This window comes from Theropithecus gelada, chromosome 1 (genome assembly GCF_003255815.1).
Source record: "Theropithecus gelada isolate Dixy chromosome 1, Tgel_1.0, whole genome shotgun sequence".
Taxonomy (NCBI): domain Eukaryota; kingdom Metazoa; phylum Chordata; class Mammalia; order Primates; family Cercopithecidae; genus Theropithecus; species Theropithecus gelada.
This window is the reverse complement of record NC_037668.1, coordinates 135,674,973-135,695,113: the sequence shown is the minus strand read 5'-3', so window position 1 is coordinate 135,695,113 and position 20,141 is coordinate 135,674,973. Positions and strand designations below refer to the sequence as shown.

The 20,141-nt window shown below is 37.3% G+C and overlaps 1 protein-coding gene across 3 annotated transcripts in view; it reads left to right on the top strand.

Annotated features, from left to right (window-relative positions):
- VAV3 (vav guanine nucleotide exchange factor 3) overlaps positions 1–20,141 on the top strand; it is a 397,859-nt gene that overhangs the window by 374,390 nt on the left and 3,328 nt on the right. For 2 of the 3 annotated variants that reach the window (XM_025385822.1, XM_025385831.1), the window contains one exon: positions 499–628. In XM_025385822.1, coding sequence (XP_025241607.1) covers positions 499–628 — 130 coding nt within the window. Of the gene's footprint in view, positions 1–498; positions 629–18,150; positions 18,235–20,141 lie in introns of all 3 variants that reach the window. The other variant, XM_025385815.1, reaches the window with a different exon arrangement.

The following is a 20,141-nucleotide window of genomic DNA, read 5'->3' as shown; positions in this document are numbered from 1 at the left end:
AGTACCATTTTGCTTTATCAAGTTTTGTTTACCATGAAAAAGTATAAGTTTGTTTTTCTGCCATTTTGAAAGAAAATAAGTGCAGGAAACTAGAAATTGCTATATATTCAGCAAGCAGCTGTTCCTTTTATTTTGGTTTAGAAAGGCAAGTATTTCATAAATAAGAACAATAATTACTACTCTGAAACTGAGATTTAGTGTGGTTTCTTTTCATTTTCTACATCTGACTGAAGACTAACAGGATGTTCTCCATCTGTGAATAACAACAGGGGGTAACTCATATTATTAATGGCTTGAGTAACAAGGACAGCTATTAGGTAGGCGTCATGTACATCCAGACAACAGGGAGAGATTATCATTTACTTAATCTTCCATATACATATGGAAAATTTAGCATTAAATTGGTCATCCTTATATTGTATTTGTGTGCTGAGGAGTTCATGTGTTTGAGAACAAAAGTATCTTTATCAAAAATATGTTTGCTTATTTTTTCCAAAGGAACTTGTGGAGTACTACAAGCATCATTCTCTCAAGGAAGGGTTCAGAACCTTAGATACAACTCTGCAGTTTCCATACAAGGAGCCAGAACATTCAACTGGACAGAGGGTTAATAGAGCAGGCAACAGCTGTGAGTATTATACTTGATAATACAATTTACTGTCATGTAAAAATTAGATGCACAATAACATTAAACATCTTCATTCCAAATTTTAAAATGTAACCAATGGATGTGCTAATGCATGAGCAAGGACTTTTTTTCTGGAGTTCAGTAGAGTGAGATGGACCAACAGGCTTGTGAACACATCTAATTATAGATCTTTATGGCAAATTAAAAATTATGTTTATGTTCAAAAATCCATCAGAAATGTAAAAGATATGCTAATATTTACATTTTATACTTTTCATTGACTTTTATATTAACTAAACTCTTTTTAACTTACATGTAATGTGTGTGGTCATAATTCTGTTTGAGTAATAGTATTTAAGCAGGGCTGGTACACAGCTCTCCAGTTCGCCTAGTATCTCAAATCTCCTTATGGTCTATTTCAGTGACTACTTTCAGAATTTTGATATTACTAATGTGTTTTTTTGGATGCTAGTATTTCTAAAACCATACATTAGCCACTTTCTTTCAGAATGAGCCCTGTGCCACAACTAATCACAAAAGATTAGCATGCAAACAAAAGCATGTTATGGTTGGACTGTGAGTCTAAGTTGAAAACCTTTTTTCTCATCGTTTAATGTTACATAATCTTCCTGGAGATAGATATAGCATGTAACAAAAAAAAAATTGAAAAGTGTCATCAAGAAGGTGTGATTTAATTCTCTTTATTTGGTATCATTTTATTTTTTTAAATAAGTGTTTTGGGGAAGAAATGAATACAATTTCATTACTCTTAGAATCTTTAGCCTAAGCAAAACTGGGATATCTAGAGGTATTTGAAAACAGAATTTGCATCAGTTTAATATAACTTAATATTTTTTCCCTAAAAGCAGAAACTAAAAGGGGAACAGGTAATGCTCTGGGTTTCAACAACATCAGTGAAGTTTTATACATTTCAATTTAAGTAAACAAACAATCTGTCACATCAACTGACGTTTTTTATTCAAGTAACTTAATAGATGTTCTCCTCACAGTGATCAATGGTGTATGCCTAAGCTCATACAATGAAAGTAGAGTGAACTTTATGTTAAAACTTTAAACACCTATGACATTTTATCTTGTTATTTTGTAGCCCAAGATTACCTGATTATTTTAGATTCTCAAATAGGCATAATTTTTGCTCATTCAAAAATGGAAGTTTTCTCTAAAAACAATTTTCCTACAAATTTCTTAAAACTCTGTTGAATCTATGACATTTCCCCCAGCATGAAACATGTAATTTTCAAAGCTCTGTTTCTTTGCCTTCCCAGCAGCAAGAGATAATAAAAGTTGCCAGGGAGTTTGGTTAGATGAAAAATCCTGTTTGAGTCGTTCACTTAGCTCTAGAGAACCTAGGAGGGAGAAGTGGGTAGACAGGGAGAACAGATGTCCCATGTTAGGTAGGAAGGTCACTAACCCTCATATTTCACTCTGCGGTTCACGCCCAGCCAATTCCTTAGTGTTTAATACGTGGAAGTACTCAGAGAATGTCGCCGGCAATGAATGAAGTTGCCTAACTTAAAATGTTGTCTCATGTTTAATGAAGTATTTAATGCTCAAACTTGTTTGATAACTAAGAAGGGAATTACAGGGCATTTTAAGCATAGGCAGTAGAATGTCTTTGAATATCCATGCTAGACCCAGATAAATTTTTCAACTAATAAAGTCATAAGTTCAAACTTCCCTACCCAGTCTTTTTAAGAGATTCTGACAACTTAAGTCAAGCCACTAAAACTTTTTTTTTGTAATTGTGAAGGGAAAGCCAACAATTCATTTAAAATTTTATATTTGTTATAGTTTGGTTTTGTTCATCAATTATTCATTCGTTAAACAGATATATATTAAACACCTCACACACTCAAGGCACTGTTCTGGTTCTGCGATATAGCGATTAAGAAGACAAAGTTCCTATCTTTATGGAGTTTACATTTTAATGGGGAGACTCAGGCAAGTCTGGCTTGGAGGAGTTTCATATTTTTATATAGAGTGGTCAGGGAAGATCTCCCTCATAAAGCGACTTAAAAGGAAAGAAGGGGAGTGGGTTAGTAATGATTGCACTGTGGTTAACACTCCAAGATTAGTCATTCATTACTGCAAAGAAGGATTACAGTCTTAGATCAAATTTGTGACACCATCCCAATGATTTATTTACTTTATACTAACTTTGTATAAAATTAGAGGAAGACTAAGATGGTTCTGGGAACTAAAGGAGGTGTTCTATATAAAGCACTTAGCATAGTGCTCTTACATGGTAAACAGTAAAAGTTACTGCTGACTCTACAACTTCTACTTCCTCTACTACTGCTGCTACTTCTAACTCTTCTTCTAACACAGCACTTTCCTATATTTCTAAGGCTTGAATACATTTACTAATTATGACTCATAGCAATGTACATCTTTGCCTTTATGATATTTTAAATATAACTTGCTTATTTTTATACCAAGACTTGATAAAAGTTCACCCTTAAAGAAAGACTGCTTCTGTTTTTATGCATTTTATACATCCCAGGAAGTGGCATGTTTGTATAGAAAGATTGTGCAAGATGTCTTCATATTGCTTACTTTTGGTTCATAGCTTTAGGTATGCTGCTATCATCTAAAGATAACATTCGCCAAGCAGTATTACCTTGGGATACTGGGTTGGACAGAAATGGCATCTCCATTACTTCTAAAAGGCCTCGGAGTATACAGAGCAGGCAAGGTAAAGCTTGGAACCATTCTGTGTTCTGAGTAGAGGTTGAGACTAGAACTTCAACTCCTGAAACCTGCTGGTTTTTATTCTTATTATTTTTAAATAATCTAGTCACCTTGGAAAAGAAAGCCCCAGGGCACTGTAGAGGCCGCTTACTTTTGGGCTACTCTAGGTTAGAATGTCCTTAGAATGTTTACCAATTATTTTTTCAAGTATGTGCAATGTGATAAGATTATGACAGGGCTATCTTATGCAAATGCAAAATAACATTTAAAAAGATGTTGATTAGAATTAAGCAAGTGTCCAAAGTATTGGGCAAGGAGCATAACATTTTAAAGTTAGGAGCCCATTGTAAGCCATCTCTCAGCCTGTCTCCCAGAGAGATGGGATTTTATCTTTGTCTTTGGAATGACTTAAGAGCATTTCTAACTGAGAAGAAAAGAGAGAAAGAAAAAGAACAAAGGGAGAACTCAGGCATAGCAGGGAGCTATTGGGCTTCCCCTAGAAACTTCAGTGACTCCGTGAAAGTTGTTCTGTGGATCTTTGTAAAAATCCCATTATTTTCCAAAATGGTCATCTCAAACCTGCCTTAGATTGCTTTAGGTTCACCTGTAGGGCTTGCATATTTGTAGGGCATTAAATTGACTTTTGCCTTTCTTGCTCTACAATGAACACTTAATTATTTTCAGGTCTGCCAGAGTAGCTGTCTGACCTTAGGCGAGTCACTTAGCCTGTCTGGGCCTTAGCTTTCTCATCTCATAAATGAGGAATGAGATTAGAGATTTTATAATGTTCTTTTAAAAATAGCATCTTAGGTTTTTTCCTTTGTGTGCATGAGAGAAGCAGGTAAGGTAATGTTATCAGATAGATGCATCGGGAAAAGTTGTATGATTAGCTATTTGTGACCCATAAGCGGAACTTAAATATTTTGCCTAGTTTTTATTTGTAGAGAATTAGTTGGGCCGCAGAGTAGAGTTGAGTAATTTTTTTAAATAGCTGTCACTGTATTTATATAATATCTAAGTGTCTTCTGTAAGAACTTATTAATTACAAAAGAGTAATAGTAGTAGTAGTAACCAAGTGATCAAAGTTAACATCACTAATAATGGGACAAATAAATATCATGTACCTCCTAATATAATGCTCCCAGTAGGACACACCAACACTTTGGTGATATTATTGCCCCCAAAAAGCGTAAGTGGAATCTAATAATGAGGAAACGTCAGACAATTCCAAACTAAAAGACATTCTGCAAAATAATTGGTCTATGTTCTAAAAGTTTCAATGTCATTAAAGATAAAAGAAAGTCTGAGGAACTGTTTCAGATTAAAGGAGACCAACAGATGTGACAATTACATATAACATGTGATTTGGACTGAATCCTAGAACAGGGGTTGAGAAGATACATATATATACACACACATGTGTGTATATATGTGTGTGTGTGTGTGTATAGTAACATATATTTTGTATATGTTATAAAACGTGTGTATATATGTTTCTATAAAAGATGTGATACAATTGGCAAATTTTGAATAAATTATCTTAAGAAATAGTAGCGCATCAAAGCAATTTTCTGCTTTTGATAATTGTACTGTGGATATACAAGAGAAGAGAATACCTCTGTTTTCAGGGAACGTGTGCTGAGTATTTAGCAATAAGGGGCATTATGTCTGCAATTTATTATCAAGTGGCTCAGGAAAAATGCATAGGTTGATAAAGCAAACATCATAAATTGTTAACATTTGGGGAGTCTGAATGAAAAATATGTGGGAATTCCTTTTGTTATCCCTGCTACTTTAAGTCTGAAATATTTCAGAATAGAAGTTTTCAGTTGTGGAGATGATCCCGTTTGCTGGCTATATCTGAAGAATTGGGAGGTAGTGACAGTGTCCTTCTTTTGCCTGCTTCAGACATAGAAGGGTCTGGTCCGTTAATGTGGAACACTAGCCTGTACTGAACAGATCATATTTGAAGCCATCTGTTCCTTACCTGGGACCTCATTGGATCTGCTTCATTCATTCATTCATTCATTCATTCATTCATCCCTCTATCCTGCAAATATTTTCAATACTTAGCATATGCTAGGCCCTGTGCTAGATACTGAAATTATAATAGTGAATAAGATTCACAATCTGGTGAACAAGAACAGACAAAAACAAATGCCTTCAATAATCACAATTTTGATCATCCTTATGAAGCTGAAGCATAAGTACAAGGAAATGGGAGCAGGGCCATTTAGCCTGTAGGGTCAGAGAAGGACTTTTTGAAGAAGTGACAGTCAGACTAAACTTAAAGGATCTATGAGAGCTGGCAGGGTGCGAGGTGGTGGCCAATAGGGAACCTGCATAGCAAAGAGGTCACTCGTGTGAAGGCTCATAAGCAGTAGAGAACTTTGTATGTTTAAGGAACTGAAAAAGGACCAATGTGTTGGGAGTATAGTGAGTGGATTCTGATATTTGCAGTAGGAAAGTATTGAAGTTTTACAGACAGAAAATGGCATGAACTAATTTACATTGTTTTAAAAGACCGCTGACTGCTCCTGAGAAGTGGCCTGGAGGGAGGCATGCACTGAGGGGAGATGGGTTAGGAGGCTATTGCAGATGTCCACGAGAGGAATAAGCATGCTTTGGACATGAGTTGCACAGTGACAGTAGAGAAGGACAGTGGCAGGTTTGCATATACCTTAGAGGTTGAGTTGATTGGATAAAGGATTTGAAATCAATTTAGTGCAATTATGGTACATAAGTATTTGCTTTGGACAACTGGCAAGTGATAAAACCATTGACAAACCAGGAAACAGAAGACATAGAACAGATTTAAGAGAAAAGGTAATATATTCAGTTTTGCAGTGTTTAGATACCTGCAGATATTCAATGATTCAGGATGCAGCCGGCACTGAGGAGAGTAGTCTGAATTGAAGGTAGAATTTTATGAATCATTAGTACTTCATTTCATAGTTCACATAGAATATAGTGATGTGAGAATTATAGGCATTTGTATATAGGCTTAATTTCTTCTGGTGCATTGTTCTCTGGAGCCCTAGGGGCCAGGACCCTTTGCTTGTCATTCTCAATTGTACTTTTGCACATGCCTTGCATGAAATAGCCTCAGAAGGGGCTAAACAAGTGAAGTCAGAGTCTAAGGTTCACAGGGGCCTCAGCAGGTATTAGAGTGATAAGTTGATACTGGAAATGCATGGGAATATGGGTGAGTTTGAAAGCAAAATGTAGATCAGCATGTTCCTTTCAATGTGGTGACAAATAGTGTAGAAATTCTTCAAAGATTGACAAAGGCTACTTTTGTCATTGGAGCCATAAGGTTGACCTTGCAGGAAGAAGTAGAAGCCAGAACAGAGCCTAGGCTGCCTCTCTGGGTGTGGTCTCTTTCCTGCCACCCACTGTCCCCATTATTCTATTCACCATCCAACAACATGCTTATCCTTCATTTTTAGTCTGTATTTTGGGCAGAAACAGAAACTTGGATAATTTCTGTCATATTTATTTAACTCAGTAGAACATAAAGTAGCATTCTTATTCCTGATAATTCCTTAAACATCCTAATAATTCCTCAACTACTATTTATTAGTTACAATATAATGGAGACAATATTTATTATCTCCTTCATACAGGTTCCCAAACATCCACTTAACTTAGTTTCTCCCTTGCCCTTTTAATTCAGCATTCCCATATTCATCTGCCTTTATTTTCTGATTTTATTGTATACTCAGTTTTTTGTCATCTTTTCCTCAGTCATTTTACAATTGGGTTTGATATGATCTAATTTTATTCCGGTAATTTAAATATGTGTTTTAATCTCATTATATTAGTTTCCTGGAACTGCTATAAAATTACCATAAACCGAGTGGCTTAAAACAACAGAAATTTACTCTCTCACCTTTCTGGAGGCCAGGAGTTGAAAATCAAAGTGTTAGCAGGGCTAATTCTTTCCGGAGGCTCTGAGGGAGAATCCCTCCCAGGCTCCTCTCCCAGTTTCTAGTGTCAATCCTTGGCGTGGCTTGGTTTATAGATGCACTGCTCCAGTCTCTGCTGGTCTTCATGTCACTTTCTCTGTGTATTATTGTCCCTTCTTTTCTCTTATGGACACTTGTCATTGGATTTAGGGTCCACCCAAATACAACTTGATCTCATTTTGAGATCCTTAACTGAATTACATCTGCAAAGAGACCCCTGTTTCAAATAAAATCACATTGACAGGTTCACAGGTTCTGGGTGGGCATACCTTTTTGAAGGGCCACCATTTGACCTGCTGCAGTTTCGTTGTATTAATTTTAAACTTTTCTCTAAAATGTTCCATCCTTATTCTAATTTTTCTTTTTGTCATTTTTGTAACTTGGAGTTATAAGAGGACTCTACATTATTAGAGCAGTCAGGCAGTCAGTGAATAGGATTTATAAAAGAAAAACACTACCTTAATACAAAAAAAAAAAACAAAAAAAAGTGTTTTCAGTGAATTGTATCGCTTTTCCGCGGTGAAATGCGTTATCTTTCTGAGAGACTGCACTTCCTGCCAGTGCAGGCTCCTAAACAATACTTGCATGACCATTTGTCTGAAATGTTGTATTAAATATTTGATATGGAATAAGAGTACCTAAGAATTCTGAAATTTAATAATTTGATGATTAGCAGGACACTCTTACTTTTCAAACCCCTTTTACATATATTAGATCAATATCTCCAGTGGAGTATTCCAGGAATCTCTAGCCCTGTGACAAATACCATGAAAATATTTCTTTTGTCAAACAGTTATATGAGAAATGCTGCTAGTATGATATATTCCCTTCTAGGAAAGTGACAGTTTATCTAGAGTTTTCCCCAGTTTATTTCATCATGCAACACTGTCTCGTAGTGTTTAATGCTCATGTTAGGAGCCTTAAAAGAGTTAGTAGGTGTGAAATACTGAGAATAGCGTCTCACATGTGGGAAGTGCTATGTGTTTTGCTGCTGCTATTACCATTGCTGCTCCTGCTACCACTTTCAATACTGTTACCCAGTGTGAAGTGTTACATTAGCCTCATTTGACAATTTTTAAGTTGTTCTCCTTTTCGCTGATACTTTGGTTTTTACTTCTGTTTCCTGGGGTTTGGCTCCTCTCTTCCAGTATACACACTATTCTATGGACTAAGTTAGTTATAACATATTGCTGACATTTTTATATTCTTCTCTCTCAGTACGTCTGTGGTGCCCACAGAATTTACAGTTCTTGAGCAACTGATCAACTGCAATTGTACATCTTCATTAGTAAGTGATGCTGGGCTTCTCATTTTTTACTTACTTACTTCAGGATCTTTACCAGCTACTCTAAGGCATTTTTATTCTGAGCCTGATGGCTTTAAAAGTTAGCAACCGGTATCCAGGATCCCTTCAGAATATGGCTTATAGGTGTAAATTCTACAGATTCAGATACCTCATTCAATGCTGTCTTTTAAATGTTTTAAGGCTCAGAAGCAGTACTTATGATCTTAGAATTTCTCATCTTTTATACTGTTCATTAATACTTTTATACTGTCTCATATAACCTCATCTTCTAAATTGAAATCTGATCTCGGCCAGGCTCAGTGGCTCATGCCTGTAATCCCCAGCACTTTGAGAGGCTGAAGCAGGCGGATCATTAGAGGTTAGGAGTTTGAAACCTGCCTGGCCAACATGGTGAAACCCCGTCTTTACTAAGAATACAAAAATTAGCCAGTTGTGGTGGCAAGCATCTGTAATCCCAGCTACTCGGGAGGCTGAGGCAGAAGAACTGCTTGAACCCAGGAGGCGGAGGTTGTAGTGAGCCAAGATGGCGCCACTGCACTCCAGCCTGGGCAACAGAGGAAGACTCAATATCAAAAATACATACATACATATACACACACATACATACATAACTGTTCTCAATGCAGTTAATATATGTAACATTCCCTAATTTACCATAGTGCTTTCATATAGCAGCCCTGATCCAAGAATTGGTTTTACTAGTCTCTTGCTTGAAAAACAAACAGAAATTCATCTACATTGGGAGAAATTCCCATTTTTTCTTCCTAAAAATTTAACCAGGATCCTAGTTATGAGGATCAATGCTGATATCTCTTTTTTTCCTGATATTGACTGATATTTGACTTTCTCTGCGGAATCCCAAGTCTGCATAAGGTAGCAGGTTTTAACTCTGCAACTCTCTTGCTCTTAATAGCATTAATAAACTGACTACATATTCAACTAGGGTTTCCTTTCATTAAGTCATGTTTTCATTCATTGCTTCGTGCATTCAACATTTGTTGAGCCTCTGCTTGCACTAAATACTCTATCACACACACGTCTCAAGTGTTATATACAATATAGCTTAACATCTGAACAATAGCTAGGAATGCCAGAGAAACTCTTCTTGTATTTCGGCACTTCAAACTTACCATCCACATTAGCCGTAACACAGGTTTTTTTGAACAAGTATGTTCTATAACACTCCTGAGAAGTCATCATCAGACTTTGCTTGAACACTCAGGGGACTTTATGGTCCATACCACACAAAACATGCTATTTTCTGAACAAAATTAAGTTTTTTTCTTATATTGATCTAGAAATTTGATTTGCTATAGCTATTTGCTATGATTAGTTCAAAATAAATATATATTCTTCCTACCAAGGTAACCCCCAATATACTATAAAATAATGTATATTCAAAATAAATATACTATATACTCTCCCTCTTATGATAACCTTTCATCTGGTATGTTCTTTCCCCTTCCCCACGCTTCCTTCCTACCTCGTCATTCCTTCCTTTTCTTTTCTTTTCTAAAATAATTAATCAATTCCTCATATAAATGGTTGTCAATCTCTCACCATCCTCTGACAGATGCACTCCAATTTGTCAGACTGGGCAAAAAAATTTCAATATTGCTTGACTCGTTGGCTCAGATTTTTCTTTATTCAACACTCATGTCTTCCCCAGTTAATTTCCACCCTTCTCTTTCTCCTTCCTCCTCAGAGGGTACAGTTCTACATATTTGAATCGAATCTAAGCACTTCTTTCCTCATTTATTCTTTAGTTGTTGCGTCCTCACCATTAACCTCCTCCATAGTTCCCCACATTCATTCATTCATTATTCATTAATGCATTCATTCAACAAATCTTAATTGAGAGCCTACTTCAGGGCAGGCACTGTTAAAATACAGCAGTGAATAGCATGGATAAAATTCCCTGCCCTTATGGAGATTCCACTTGCCAGTAGGGAAGGTAGCTAATGGATTTAGAAAAATAATTAAGTGTATTATGTTAGGCATTACTGAGTGCTCTGGGAAAAAGAAACCCTACCAAAGGAGTGGTACTCATGAGTGCTGAGGGATGGCTTACAATTTTTAACTGGGCTGGTTGGGTGAATAAAACTATAGTCTCATTTTCCCTCTTTCTGGAAGCATAGCAGAAAGCTGGTTCATCACTTCTGAGTTAGTTCAATGGTAGAGCAGGCTGACACCAGCCACTGGCTCTAGAAACTCCCCTTTCTAACTGGCCACTTGTGTGACCAGGGAGCTTCTGTTATTATTAGCTTGCATAAATATCCAGTCAATACATAGAGCAGGATGCTGAAACTGTAACCACAGCGTGTGCAGAGCATTTATGCCTCACCTCAGCTGTAGGACAATGGGAGTCTGGGAGATTGCAGGCACTCTACCTACTTCTCTGCTTGTGTGTTGTTCCCACAATAAGCTCTGTTTCTGTCAGCATCACATGGCACTAGTGGTGCGGATCCATGACTATTTTATAGGACGTGACAGCAGGCCTCATTGTGAAGGTTGCATTTGAGTCAAGACTCGAGGAGGTGAAAGAGAGAATTGCCAGTGCTAAGGAAGGGGTATGTCTGACTGGGCAATGTGGCCAGAGCAGAAGGACCAAGAGGAAGAGTAGCTGGAGATGAGATTCAAGGGACAAGTGAGGCCAGATCACTTAAGGCCTTAAAGCTTTTACCCTTGAAGAAACAGGAAACCATTGGAGGGATTTAGGCAAAGGAGAAACATGGTCTGCCTTTAAAGTTTTAATAGGATTATTCTAGCCTCTGTATTGTAAAAAAGACCATGAAAAAGAGATGACAAGGTAGGCGCAGGAAGACCAGTTAGGCCCATCCAGCAATCAAGGTAAGTAATGATGGTGACCTGAACAGTGCGTAGCCATATAGGTGACTATATATTTTGAGGGTGATCCAAAAGGATATTATGACACATCAGATGTGATGTATAATAGTAAGAGAAGTCCTAAGAATAACTCTAAGGTTTTTGCCCTGAACAACTGGAGTTTGGAAGGTTTTGTTTTGTGTTGAGGGTTCCAGTAGAGCCTAAAGTCTAATCATAGCATTCTCAATCCAAAATGAATCATTTCCGTATCTCTACATAATTTCTGTGTCTATCTCTTCACTAATTTCTGAGCTCCTTTGATGTCAGAGGCTCTACCTATTCATTGTATCTCCCGTAATATCTTAGCACAGTCTTTGGCACATTAGAAATATAATAAATGTCTGCCAAATATTTTTTAAATATGGATTTAGAATTAACATCTTGATAAACCATATGCATATAAATAATCTGAAATCCCTAGGCAGTTTCCCATAGCAATAAGAAAGACCTTATACTTTGTTTTCTTGTTAATAGCTTTATATGTTTATATTCTGTAACATTGAATACTAAATAGTGGTTTATTTTTTACAATAATCCTAGACATAAGTTTTCCTTGTTACAACTTTGGATTTTGGGTTAACAGAAATTTGTCAACTTACCATTCAATTAAATGAAATTAATCTAAATTGTTCCTAGTTTTTTTCAGTGACAATATATAAAATATACAATAAGCACTAAACAATGGGGTTTTAGGTCATTTTGTTTGGGAGAGATTGGGAGCAGTTAGTTGATACTCTGTCTATGAATTTTGCAGGGCATCTAAAACAATATGCCTGAGTTCTAAAATAAAACCAGGGTAAGGATCACAAATTTAAATTAAGCATTCATTAAATTCTCAGCATGTTCTCTGCTGTTAGGCCATCTGTAGACAATCTTGGCAGAAAGAACCTCCAAGACTGCTCATCAAAGCATCCCACTTAGGAGTGCAGTTCTTCAGGAAAACATCTAGGGCCACTGCTGGGCAGCAAATGCAATGATCACTGTGTTGACGGTACCATTGGCCCAGTCTTCTCATATTCTTACTAACAACTTTTTATTACCGAAGTGAGTGAGAATACATGTGCTTGTTACAACTAAAAACTGAGTGTTGAGGAATGTCTATGGCAGAGAATACTTAGCAAATAATTTAGGGTAATGTTCTCTGATACATGTAATGGATAATTGTTAGGATTTGATAACTAGTACCTGAAGGAAGAGTGTCAGTTGAGGTTGGTTTCCAACGTGTAAAAATTTCAAATATTACTGAAAACTGAGTAAATTTTCATTTGCTCATGAACATTAATAGCACGATCGAGGCAGAACATAATACTTTAAAGCAGTCCTTAGCCTTGGCAACAAAAGTATAGGCATCAAATATCCAGTCACTAATACTTTTTTATCCTACCATAAACACTGTGTTCTTTTTCTTTTTAATTGACATTATTCGTGTTTTGTGGCTTTATCTTCTCAATCAGGTCTCAGAACTGAATAATAACCACTAATGATTTGCCAATCGGTTATTATGGCTATGCTGATAACTTCTATTCCCAGTTTATTTATTTAACAGATAACTTCTGTTCACATTAGGTAATGTTAGTACTTCAGGTTTTGCTTAACTTGGAAAACTTGATAAATAATATTTGACTGTGCTCTTAATAGTTCCTAATTGGAAACATTAAGTCACTAAATTATGAGCCACTGAGGCATTTGCTAATAATGCCCCATGAATGTTAGCTCAATTGAGAACCAGGTGTCATACACATGCAAAATAACCAGATACCTACCTAAGTGTGATGGTCTCTGTAAGCAAGGTGTCCTCCCTTGTCTGTGCTAATATGGAGTTGAAAGTGTTGTAAAAGGGGGAAAGTTAGGCCCTTAAATGAAGCATCCAGTTTGCAAATGATTATCTATTGAAAAAGGTCACAGTATTGGTGTAATATTATCTAAATAGATACTGGTGTGCATAAAAGGGTTCTCTCAAGAAACTTCCAGAATAACATGATGCAGGTAGGTTATCTGTAATGTTAGTCAGTGAATGAAGAGTCTAGGAGATGATAATCACCTCAACATCCACATTTAAAAGTCACTGTTACTGAGCTCTTTTTAATTCTATTCCAGGACATGCACCTACCAATAATTTTTGCTTTAGAAGTTTCTTGGTATTGTAGGAGGAGTTTGATGATGAAACCATGCATCTGTATATATAGAAACATGTGGATATATTATCAGTATGGATGGAAATATATTTTACAGGTTAAAGCATTCTAAAAATATTTTTATCAAATACCTTATTCTGATATTGCTTGCATCTGGGTTTAAATCCATACTTTCCTGGAGAAACATGTTATCTTTTACTCTTGTCTCAGTAGGTGCCAGGCATTCAAATGCTGTTTTCCCAGCTCAAAGGAACTAAGGACCCAAAGGCAGTTACCATTGATATATAGGAAGAGTGACAACAATAAGTCACGCTACAGTGTGTAGAAAAGTAGAAAGCATCCCTACCAATCCTTAAAATGTTTGGCTGAGAGCTATACACTGGGTGGCAGGAGAAACTGATTAACCTTTTACTCCTAAGAAGATTCCTCAGGCATAGAGTATAGTTAATGCCGTGAGACATTCAGTATTTAATAGGTGTTCAGCATCTCAGAAAAAATAAAATAGTTATTGTAGGAATATCACTGATAGATTGTGGCTCTCAGGAAGCCTGGGGAATAGGACCTGAACATATTTCGCTCTTTCCTTTGTGTTTTGCTGGTCTTTGTTGGAAGTCTTATGGAGCAGTTTAAGTGAGCAGATGATGACCTAAAGGAAGGGAAGGAGGAGACATAAGGAACTTGCAAAATTAAATACCCTGCCGAGATACTTGTCCATTCAGCAGCCTCAGTTGCTTAGCACTGGACCTGATCCTGTGGAGGATGCAGAAGCATATAAGGACTGGCCCCTGCCCTCCAGAATCACCGTCTAATTGGGGATACAACACAGAACCTACAGTAATTAAATATCAGAGCCATGAAGTGCCATGATGCGGATGCCTACCAGAGGGCTAGGAAAGGTCAAAGAAGGGGCCAGAGTGTTGTCTGGATTGTCAGGGAAGGCTCCTGGGAGGGGTCTGGGCTGAACTTTTGAGACAGGGAAGTTAAGGTTAGCAGAGGCCAGGGAAGGAGCAGCATTCCAGAATGAGCAGATATTTGGAGTTGGAAATGTAGCTGAGGGCCTCAGGAGGTAGTAGGAAGCTGGTCTGGGTAAAGAGAACACATGTGGAAATGTATGCAAATTTCATTAGAGAGGCAAGAGTGGCCAGATTATGAATTGTTATGAAATTCAGGTCAAGGGTTTGGATTTCCTAATTTAATAAATAGTATGATGGACTCTACATCAAAGGTGAGTTGCTGCGAGGCAGTATTTAGAACAGAAGAGAAAGAAAGCCAGAAGAAAGACGACCATTTGGCTGGCAGTTTTCTGACGGTAGGAATGATATAGATACCTGAATTGGGATGGTGCAGCTGAGAAGTACTGAAAGATTAACTTCATATTGCAGAGGAAGAAAGCACTTTACTTAGAAAGGGGACAGGAAGGGCTGAACGGTGTACTAACTTTGCAAGGGTAGTTCACAGAGAAAACAGGGGAGTTCTTGCCAAGGGGAAACCTGGGAGTTTGAGCTAGATTACAGGGAAGAAGATGAGGAATTTGGTTTCAGACACATTCAATCAGACGTAAAAGCTAGTCTTTGTAGTAGTGTCATGAAAACATTTGAAGCCATTGACTGAAATTCAGTTGAGAAGCCAAGTCATATCCAAGAATCTCCTGCATTCATCAGGGAAAAAATTAGTTTAAGTGAAGACAGCAGCAGGGCCAAAGCCTAACTGTGGGGACTAACTGCTGTTTGGATGGAATTATAATATTTTAGATAAGATTTAAGAGGATTCTAATTCTAGCTACTTGATAGGAATGCAAATGATGATAAGGCTTTTAGAGTTAGATAAGAGAGAGGGCTAGCACCCTGATATTCTGTAATTGAAACAGAGATTCAAGTCCTTTGGTGAAGCATTACCCATATTCATTCAGGAATATTAGATATTTTAAGATTACAGATAGGTTATCTTATCTAATTTATCTACCTATTGTTGAAATTATTTAATTTGCATATAACTGTGTTTTCACTGGCTTATCATTTCTCTCTTCTAGAGCTAACTTATCTCTTGTTTTATTCCAGACTCTTGGTGTAAATTACCTTCATTGGAAATTTTGGAGAAATATAGTGTTTTATTTATTTATGGATAAAATAGTCCCAGAGAGAGAGAGACACAAGGATGGACACTTAGAAAACAGTCCCAGCTACTCGGGAGGCTGAGGCAGGAGAATGGTGTTAACCCAGGAGGAGGAGCTTGCAGTGAGCCGAGATCGCTCAACTGCACTCCAAACTAGGTGACAGAGGGAAACTCTGTCTCAAAAAAAAGAAAAGAAAAGAAAACAGTCCAAGGAGAGAATTCTAATGCCCGACAGAAGTAACGTTTAGAATGTTAGAATGAGGGCTTCTAACTACAGTTTTCACAGACATGGGATAGGAATCTTAGCACCAGATTTTCTACCAGTAATAGAGTTAGATGTATCATTTGCTCATTAAAATGGAGGTGGCATCCTATCCTCTAACAGTGTATCATGATCTCAAGAAAATGAAAATGTACCATTTCTACTGCATGACTGAACATGACTTGGGCTGATTATAAAAATTAGTTGTAATGGCATATATCAGTATACTTAAAAATAATAAATGTACTGCAGAATGTGCAATGGAATAGAAAAGGACTTTGATTATCAACAAGAGTATATATACTTCATGGTAGGTGAAAAGTAAATATGAGGCCATTTGTGAGAAAAGTCTGTCATGAATGCATCAGTGTGTATATGAGGGCTCCAAGGCCATTGATTCTAAGAATAACTAAACTCCCTCCAATTCTCTTGGCCAGTCTGCTTGGGTGGTGTCTGGGAATCTCCTTAATAAGTCCCTGCTATCCACAGATATCCTTAGGACCCTTTCATGACAAGAATATTAACTCTGGAAGAATTATGTGGCTGTCAAGTCAAGCGGTTACCTGAAGAGAGGCAGAATATATTGGAAGATGATGTGAACTCATTCCCAGTTGTCTTAGCTCACTTTTTCCTCATCCTTGGCTGTAGAAAACTTTTTGTCACAGTTCAGATTAGGCCATGGTACAAGTAACAGCAACCCAAAAACCTTAAATAGGCTTCAAGAAGATAGTTATTTCTCTTTCCCAAAAAATCCTGGAAATACTCCAGGGCTGGAGGGCAGGGCTGGTCATCTCTGTTCCAGGAAACCTTTAGTGATCCAGGTTCCTTCAGGCTCATGCTCCACCATCCTGAAAGGGAGGCTTTCCTCCTCATGGACCAACATAGTAACTTTCACATTCCAGACAGCAGGATAGAATGAAGAGCCAAAAAGAAGGGCAAAGGCCTGTGCCCACTATATTCTTAGGAAAGGTCCCTGAACCTGTCTCATGACACCGTTGTTTATATTCCACTGGCCAGAACTTGGTTGTATGGCTCTACCGAATTGCAAGGGAGGCTGAGAAATGTAGCCTTCTCTCTAGGCAAACACAGCCCAATGCATAATCTAAGACATGAAAGAAGGGGAGAATCAATACTGGGAGAAAGTATACAACCACACCTTCCTTTTCCATTGCAGTGGCACCATGGTATCAGCAGGTCACGTTATATAGCTGCCTGCGGAGGTGCCTGAAGCAGAGCGGCAGTTGCAGAGTAATCCAACAGTCTCTAAGAGCAGGTACCCTGGAGTCACATCACTTAGGTTTGATTCCAGATTTTTCTCAGATGTAAAGGGGAAATAATATTAGTACCTTCCTCTTAGAGTTGTGACGATTAAGTGGAATACTGAATATGGCACTTTCAGCATGGTATCTAAGACTTCAAAACCATTTGATAAGTGTGATTTAGCTCTTGTATTAACAGTAAAATGAAAAGTTTTAGAGCATCCATATACATGTAGCTTTTTTGTACATCTCTACAATTTGGAGGATATATTTGCTTTTTTCCAGCTATAAGAGCCAGAGTGGTTTTCATTTCTAATTGCACTTTTCTCCTTTTGAAAATAAGCTGACATGTGCATGCTTGGTTGGGAGGATGGTGGTAATTTCTAACAAATTGTATGAATGATTTTCTTGAATTTTCCATGGGTTCTGCATGTTTCATTGATACAATCTTACAGGCTTTTCTTTGTAATGGTTTTGATGTGAAGGATTACTTTACAGTAAGCATCTACAGGATACCCCTTTCCACTGATGTAACAAAGTGGGAATTGGGCACTACCTCAAGAGGATGAGGCCATTGTTGGCCATCCTTGGATGGATGGGGTTCAAAGATGGCCATGTGGAGTGGGTATTCTCTGTGTTTGCTTATAAAAGGATAGACAGCTCTGAATTGCAAAATACTATTGTCTATGAAAATGTAAAAGTTCGACTTGTTCTTCATTTAGAAATGGTGATAGGAAAGAAGTGGGTGAAAGTGAAGCTTGGTATTCCAACTTTGATGTGACAGTTTTCTCATGATTACAGACCACAAAATAGTTGTGTTGAGATATTTTTGCCAATACCTAAATGCTCTTTTGCTTCTCTCTTTTTCTTTCTTTCTTGAAGCCCCCTCTTTGTTCTGTGGCTTTTCTTTTGTAACTCCTCCAGACTACAGCTTTGTTCCCCCTTCTTCCACTCCTTTCTGGTCAGGTACTGCTTTACTACTTTTATTTGTCTCTTCAACTTGCTTCTGCTTGCATATAAAATATTTGAGTTCCATGTATGGCTTCTCATATGGATACATCTCCTCACAGACACTCCCTCGAGTTCCATTACCACCATGCACTTTACTCTTCTCCGTCATAAAGTCACTGTTCATCATGACATTTCACTCCTCTGGTGTTTGTGTGTGTGCTCATGCCATGAGACATTTTATAATTTATCTGTTGGGGAGAGTTTGCAGAGGGATGGGGCTGAAAGTATAAAGAGGGATAACAATCTATGAAATCATTATTTTTCTTGAAGACCAGAAAGTTTAGTTGAAAAAAAGCCAATGTTTATGTATTTTCATGAAGAAAATAAATAGAATTAAAATGCCAAGTTTGTTTTCAAATATAAAAGTAAAATACAGTGCACATTACTTGAAAAGATGACTGGCGCCCATGAATTCTGCAGTTCTTCAGTTTGTGTGCGGGCATTTTGGTCTTGATTTCTGTCATTACCCAGAGAGTTTAATGGCTGTTTACATGACATTTAGGGTGTACATTAGATAAAGTCTGTTTTTCTGATAGATTTTTAAAAATTAACCTGCACATCCCAATAAAAATCATAGAATTTAGAACTAGAAAAAACTTACAAGTCATCTAGTACAAACCTTTCATTTCGTAGATGAGAAAAAATGTGGCCTTGAGGGGTTAGGAGACCTGTGCAAGGTCACACAGTTAAGTTGATGATTGGTTTTTTCCATCACAGGGGTGTTTTTATGTGCACCGACTCTAACAGTAGTGCCCCAGTAATGGGACAGTTTTCAGTGAGAAAGCTATTAAAGTGGTTTGTGTCCTGAACAGTAAAATAAAATGACCTATTTTTACTCCCTTTACAGTTCTGAAATCTACAGTATTGCCATTCATTTATCTCATGATGGACACCTGGAGTCTAAAAAAATTTCTGTCATTACAAAGCCATGAATAATGGTTCAGAGATCCCTGTAGCCAAGTGGGCAGGCTCTTCCAGGGTAACACGGGTCATAACTTCTGCTGCCTGAGCCCTGGGAACTGTTAAAAATACAGATGGATGGTGTTTCCCATTTGTCTCTTTTTCTCACACTTAAGTTCCTTTACCATTTAAGATTTATAAAGTTTCACCAACCTCCGATGAGTGATTCTCAGAATCACTGAACATATAATTGAAAACACTTTATAACCCCAAAGAGCAACAGGTAGAGAAGTTAATATAAAATGTGCTATGAAACACTAGAGACTAACAAACATGAACCACTGGAATGGAGTTTTGTTTTCAGAACAGGACCAGCAGGGGCAGGGAGAAAGTTAGCTCCTGTTCTGCCATCGAAAATTAAAGACACACACACACACACACACACACACACACAGAGAGAGAGAGAGAGAGAGAGAGAGAGAGAGAACTCTGAACTGAACATGAATACCCTGACATTTTTGATTAGATACGTCAGTAAAGTTTTTCGGTAAGGCAGTATTTGTTTCAAAGAAAGAAAATATATGGATGGCATTTATGTGTTCCTTCTGTGAGACCTGATTCACACCTCTGAATTATATAGAAAACAATAACTAAATTTATCCCCAAATAGTTTTAACGTAGAAAGCTTCATTAGGGAAGAAAGTGCCACTTAACCAGAAGTGATAACATAGATTTGACAGGAGACTTACATCAGAGCAAACTGTTTCGTTGTTTTGAGTGTTAGTTGAAGCAGTTACTGGATGAAATCATAAAGCTTTACCTTGGAGGTGCTAGTTAGATTACTGGGCCATCAATAGGAAATTTATGATGAAATTCTTTTAGAATCTATCTCCTTAGATACTTAGATATTAACCAGTTTTTTTAATTTGGCTTTTTCTGTTTTGTTTCGTTTTTATAAAAAC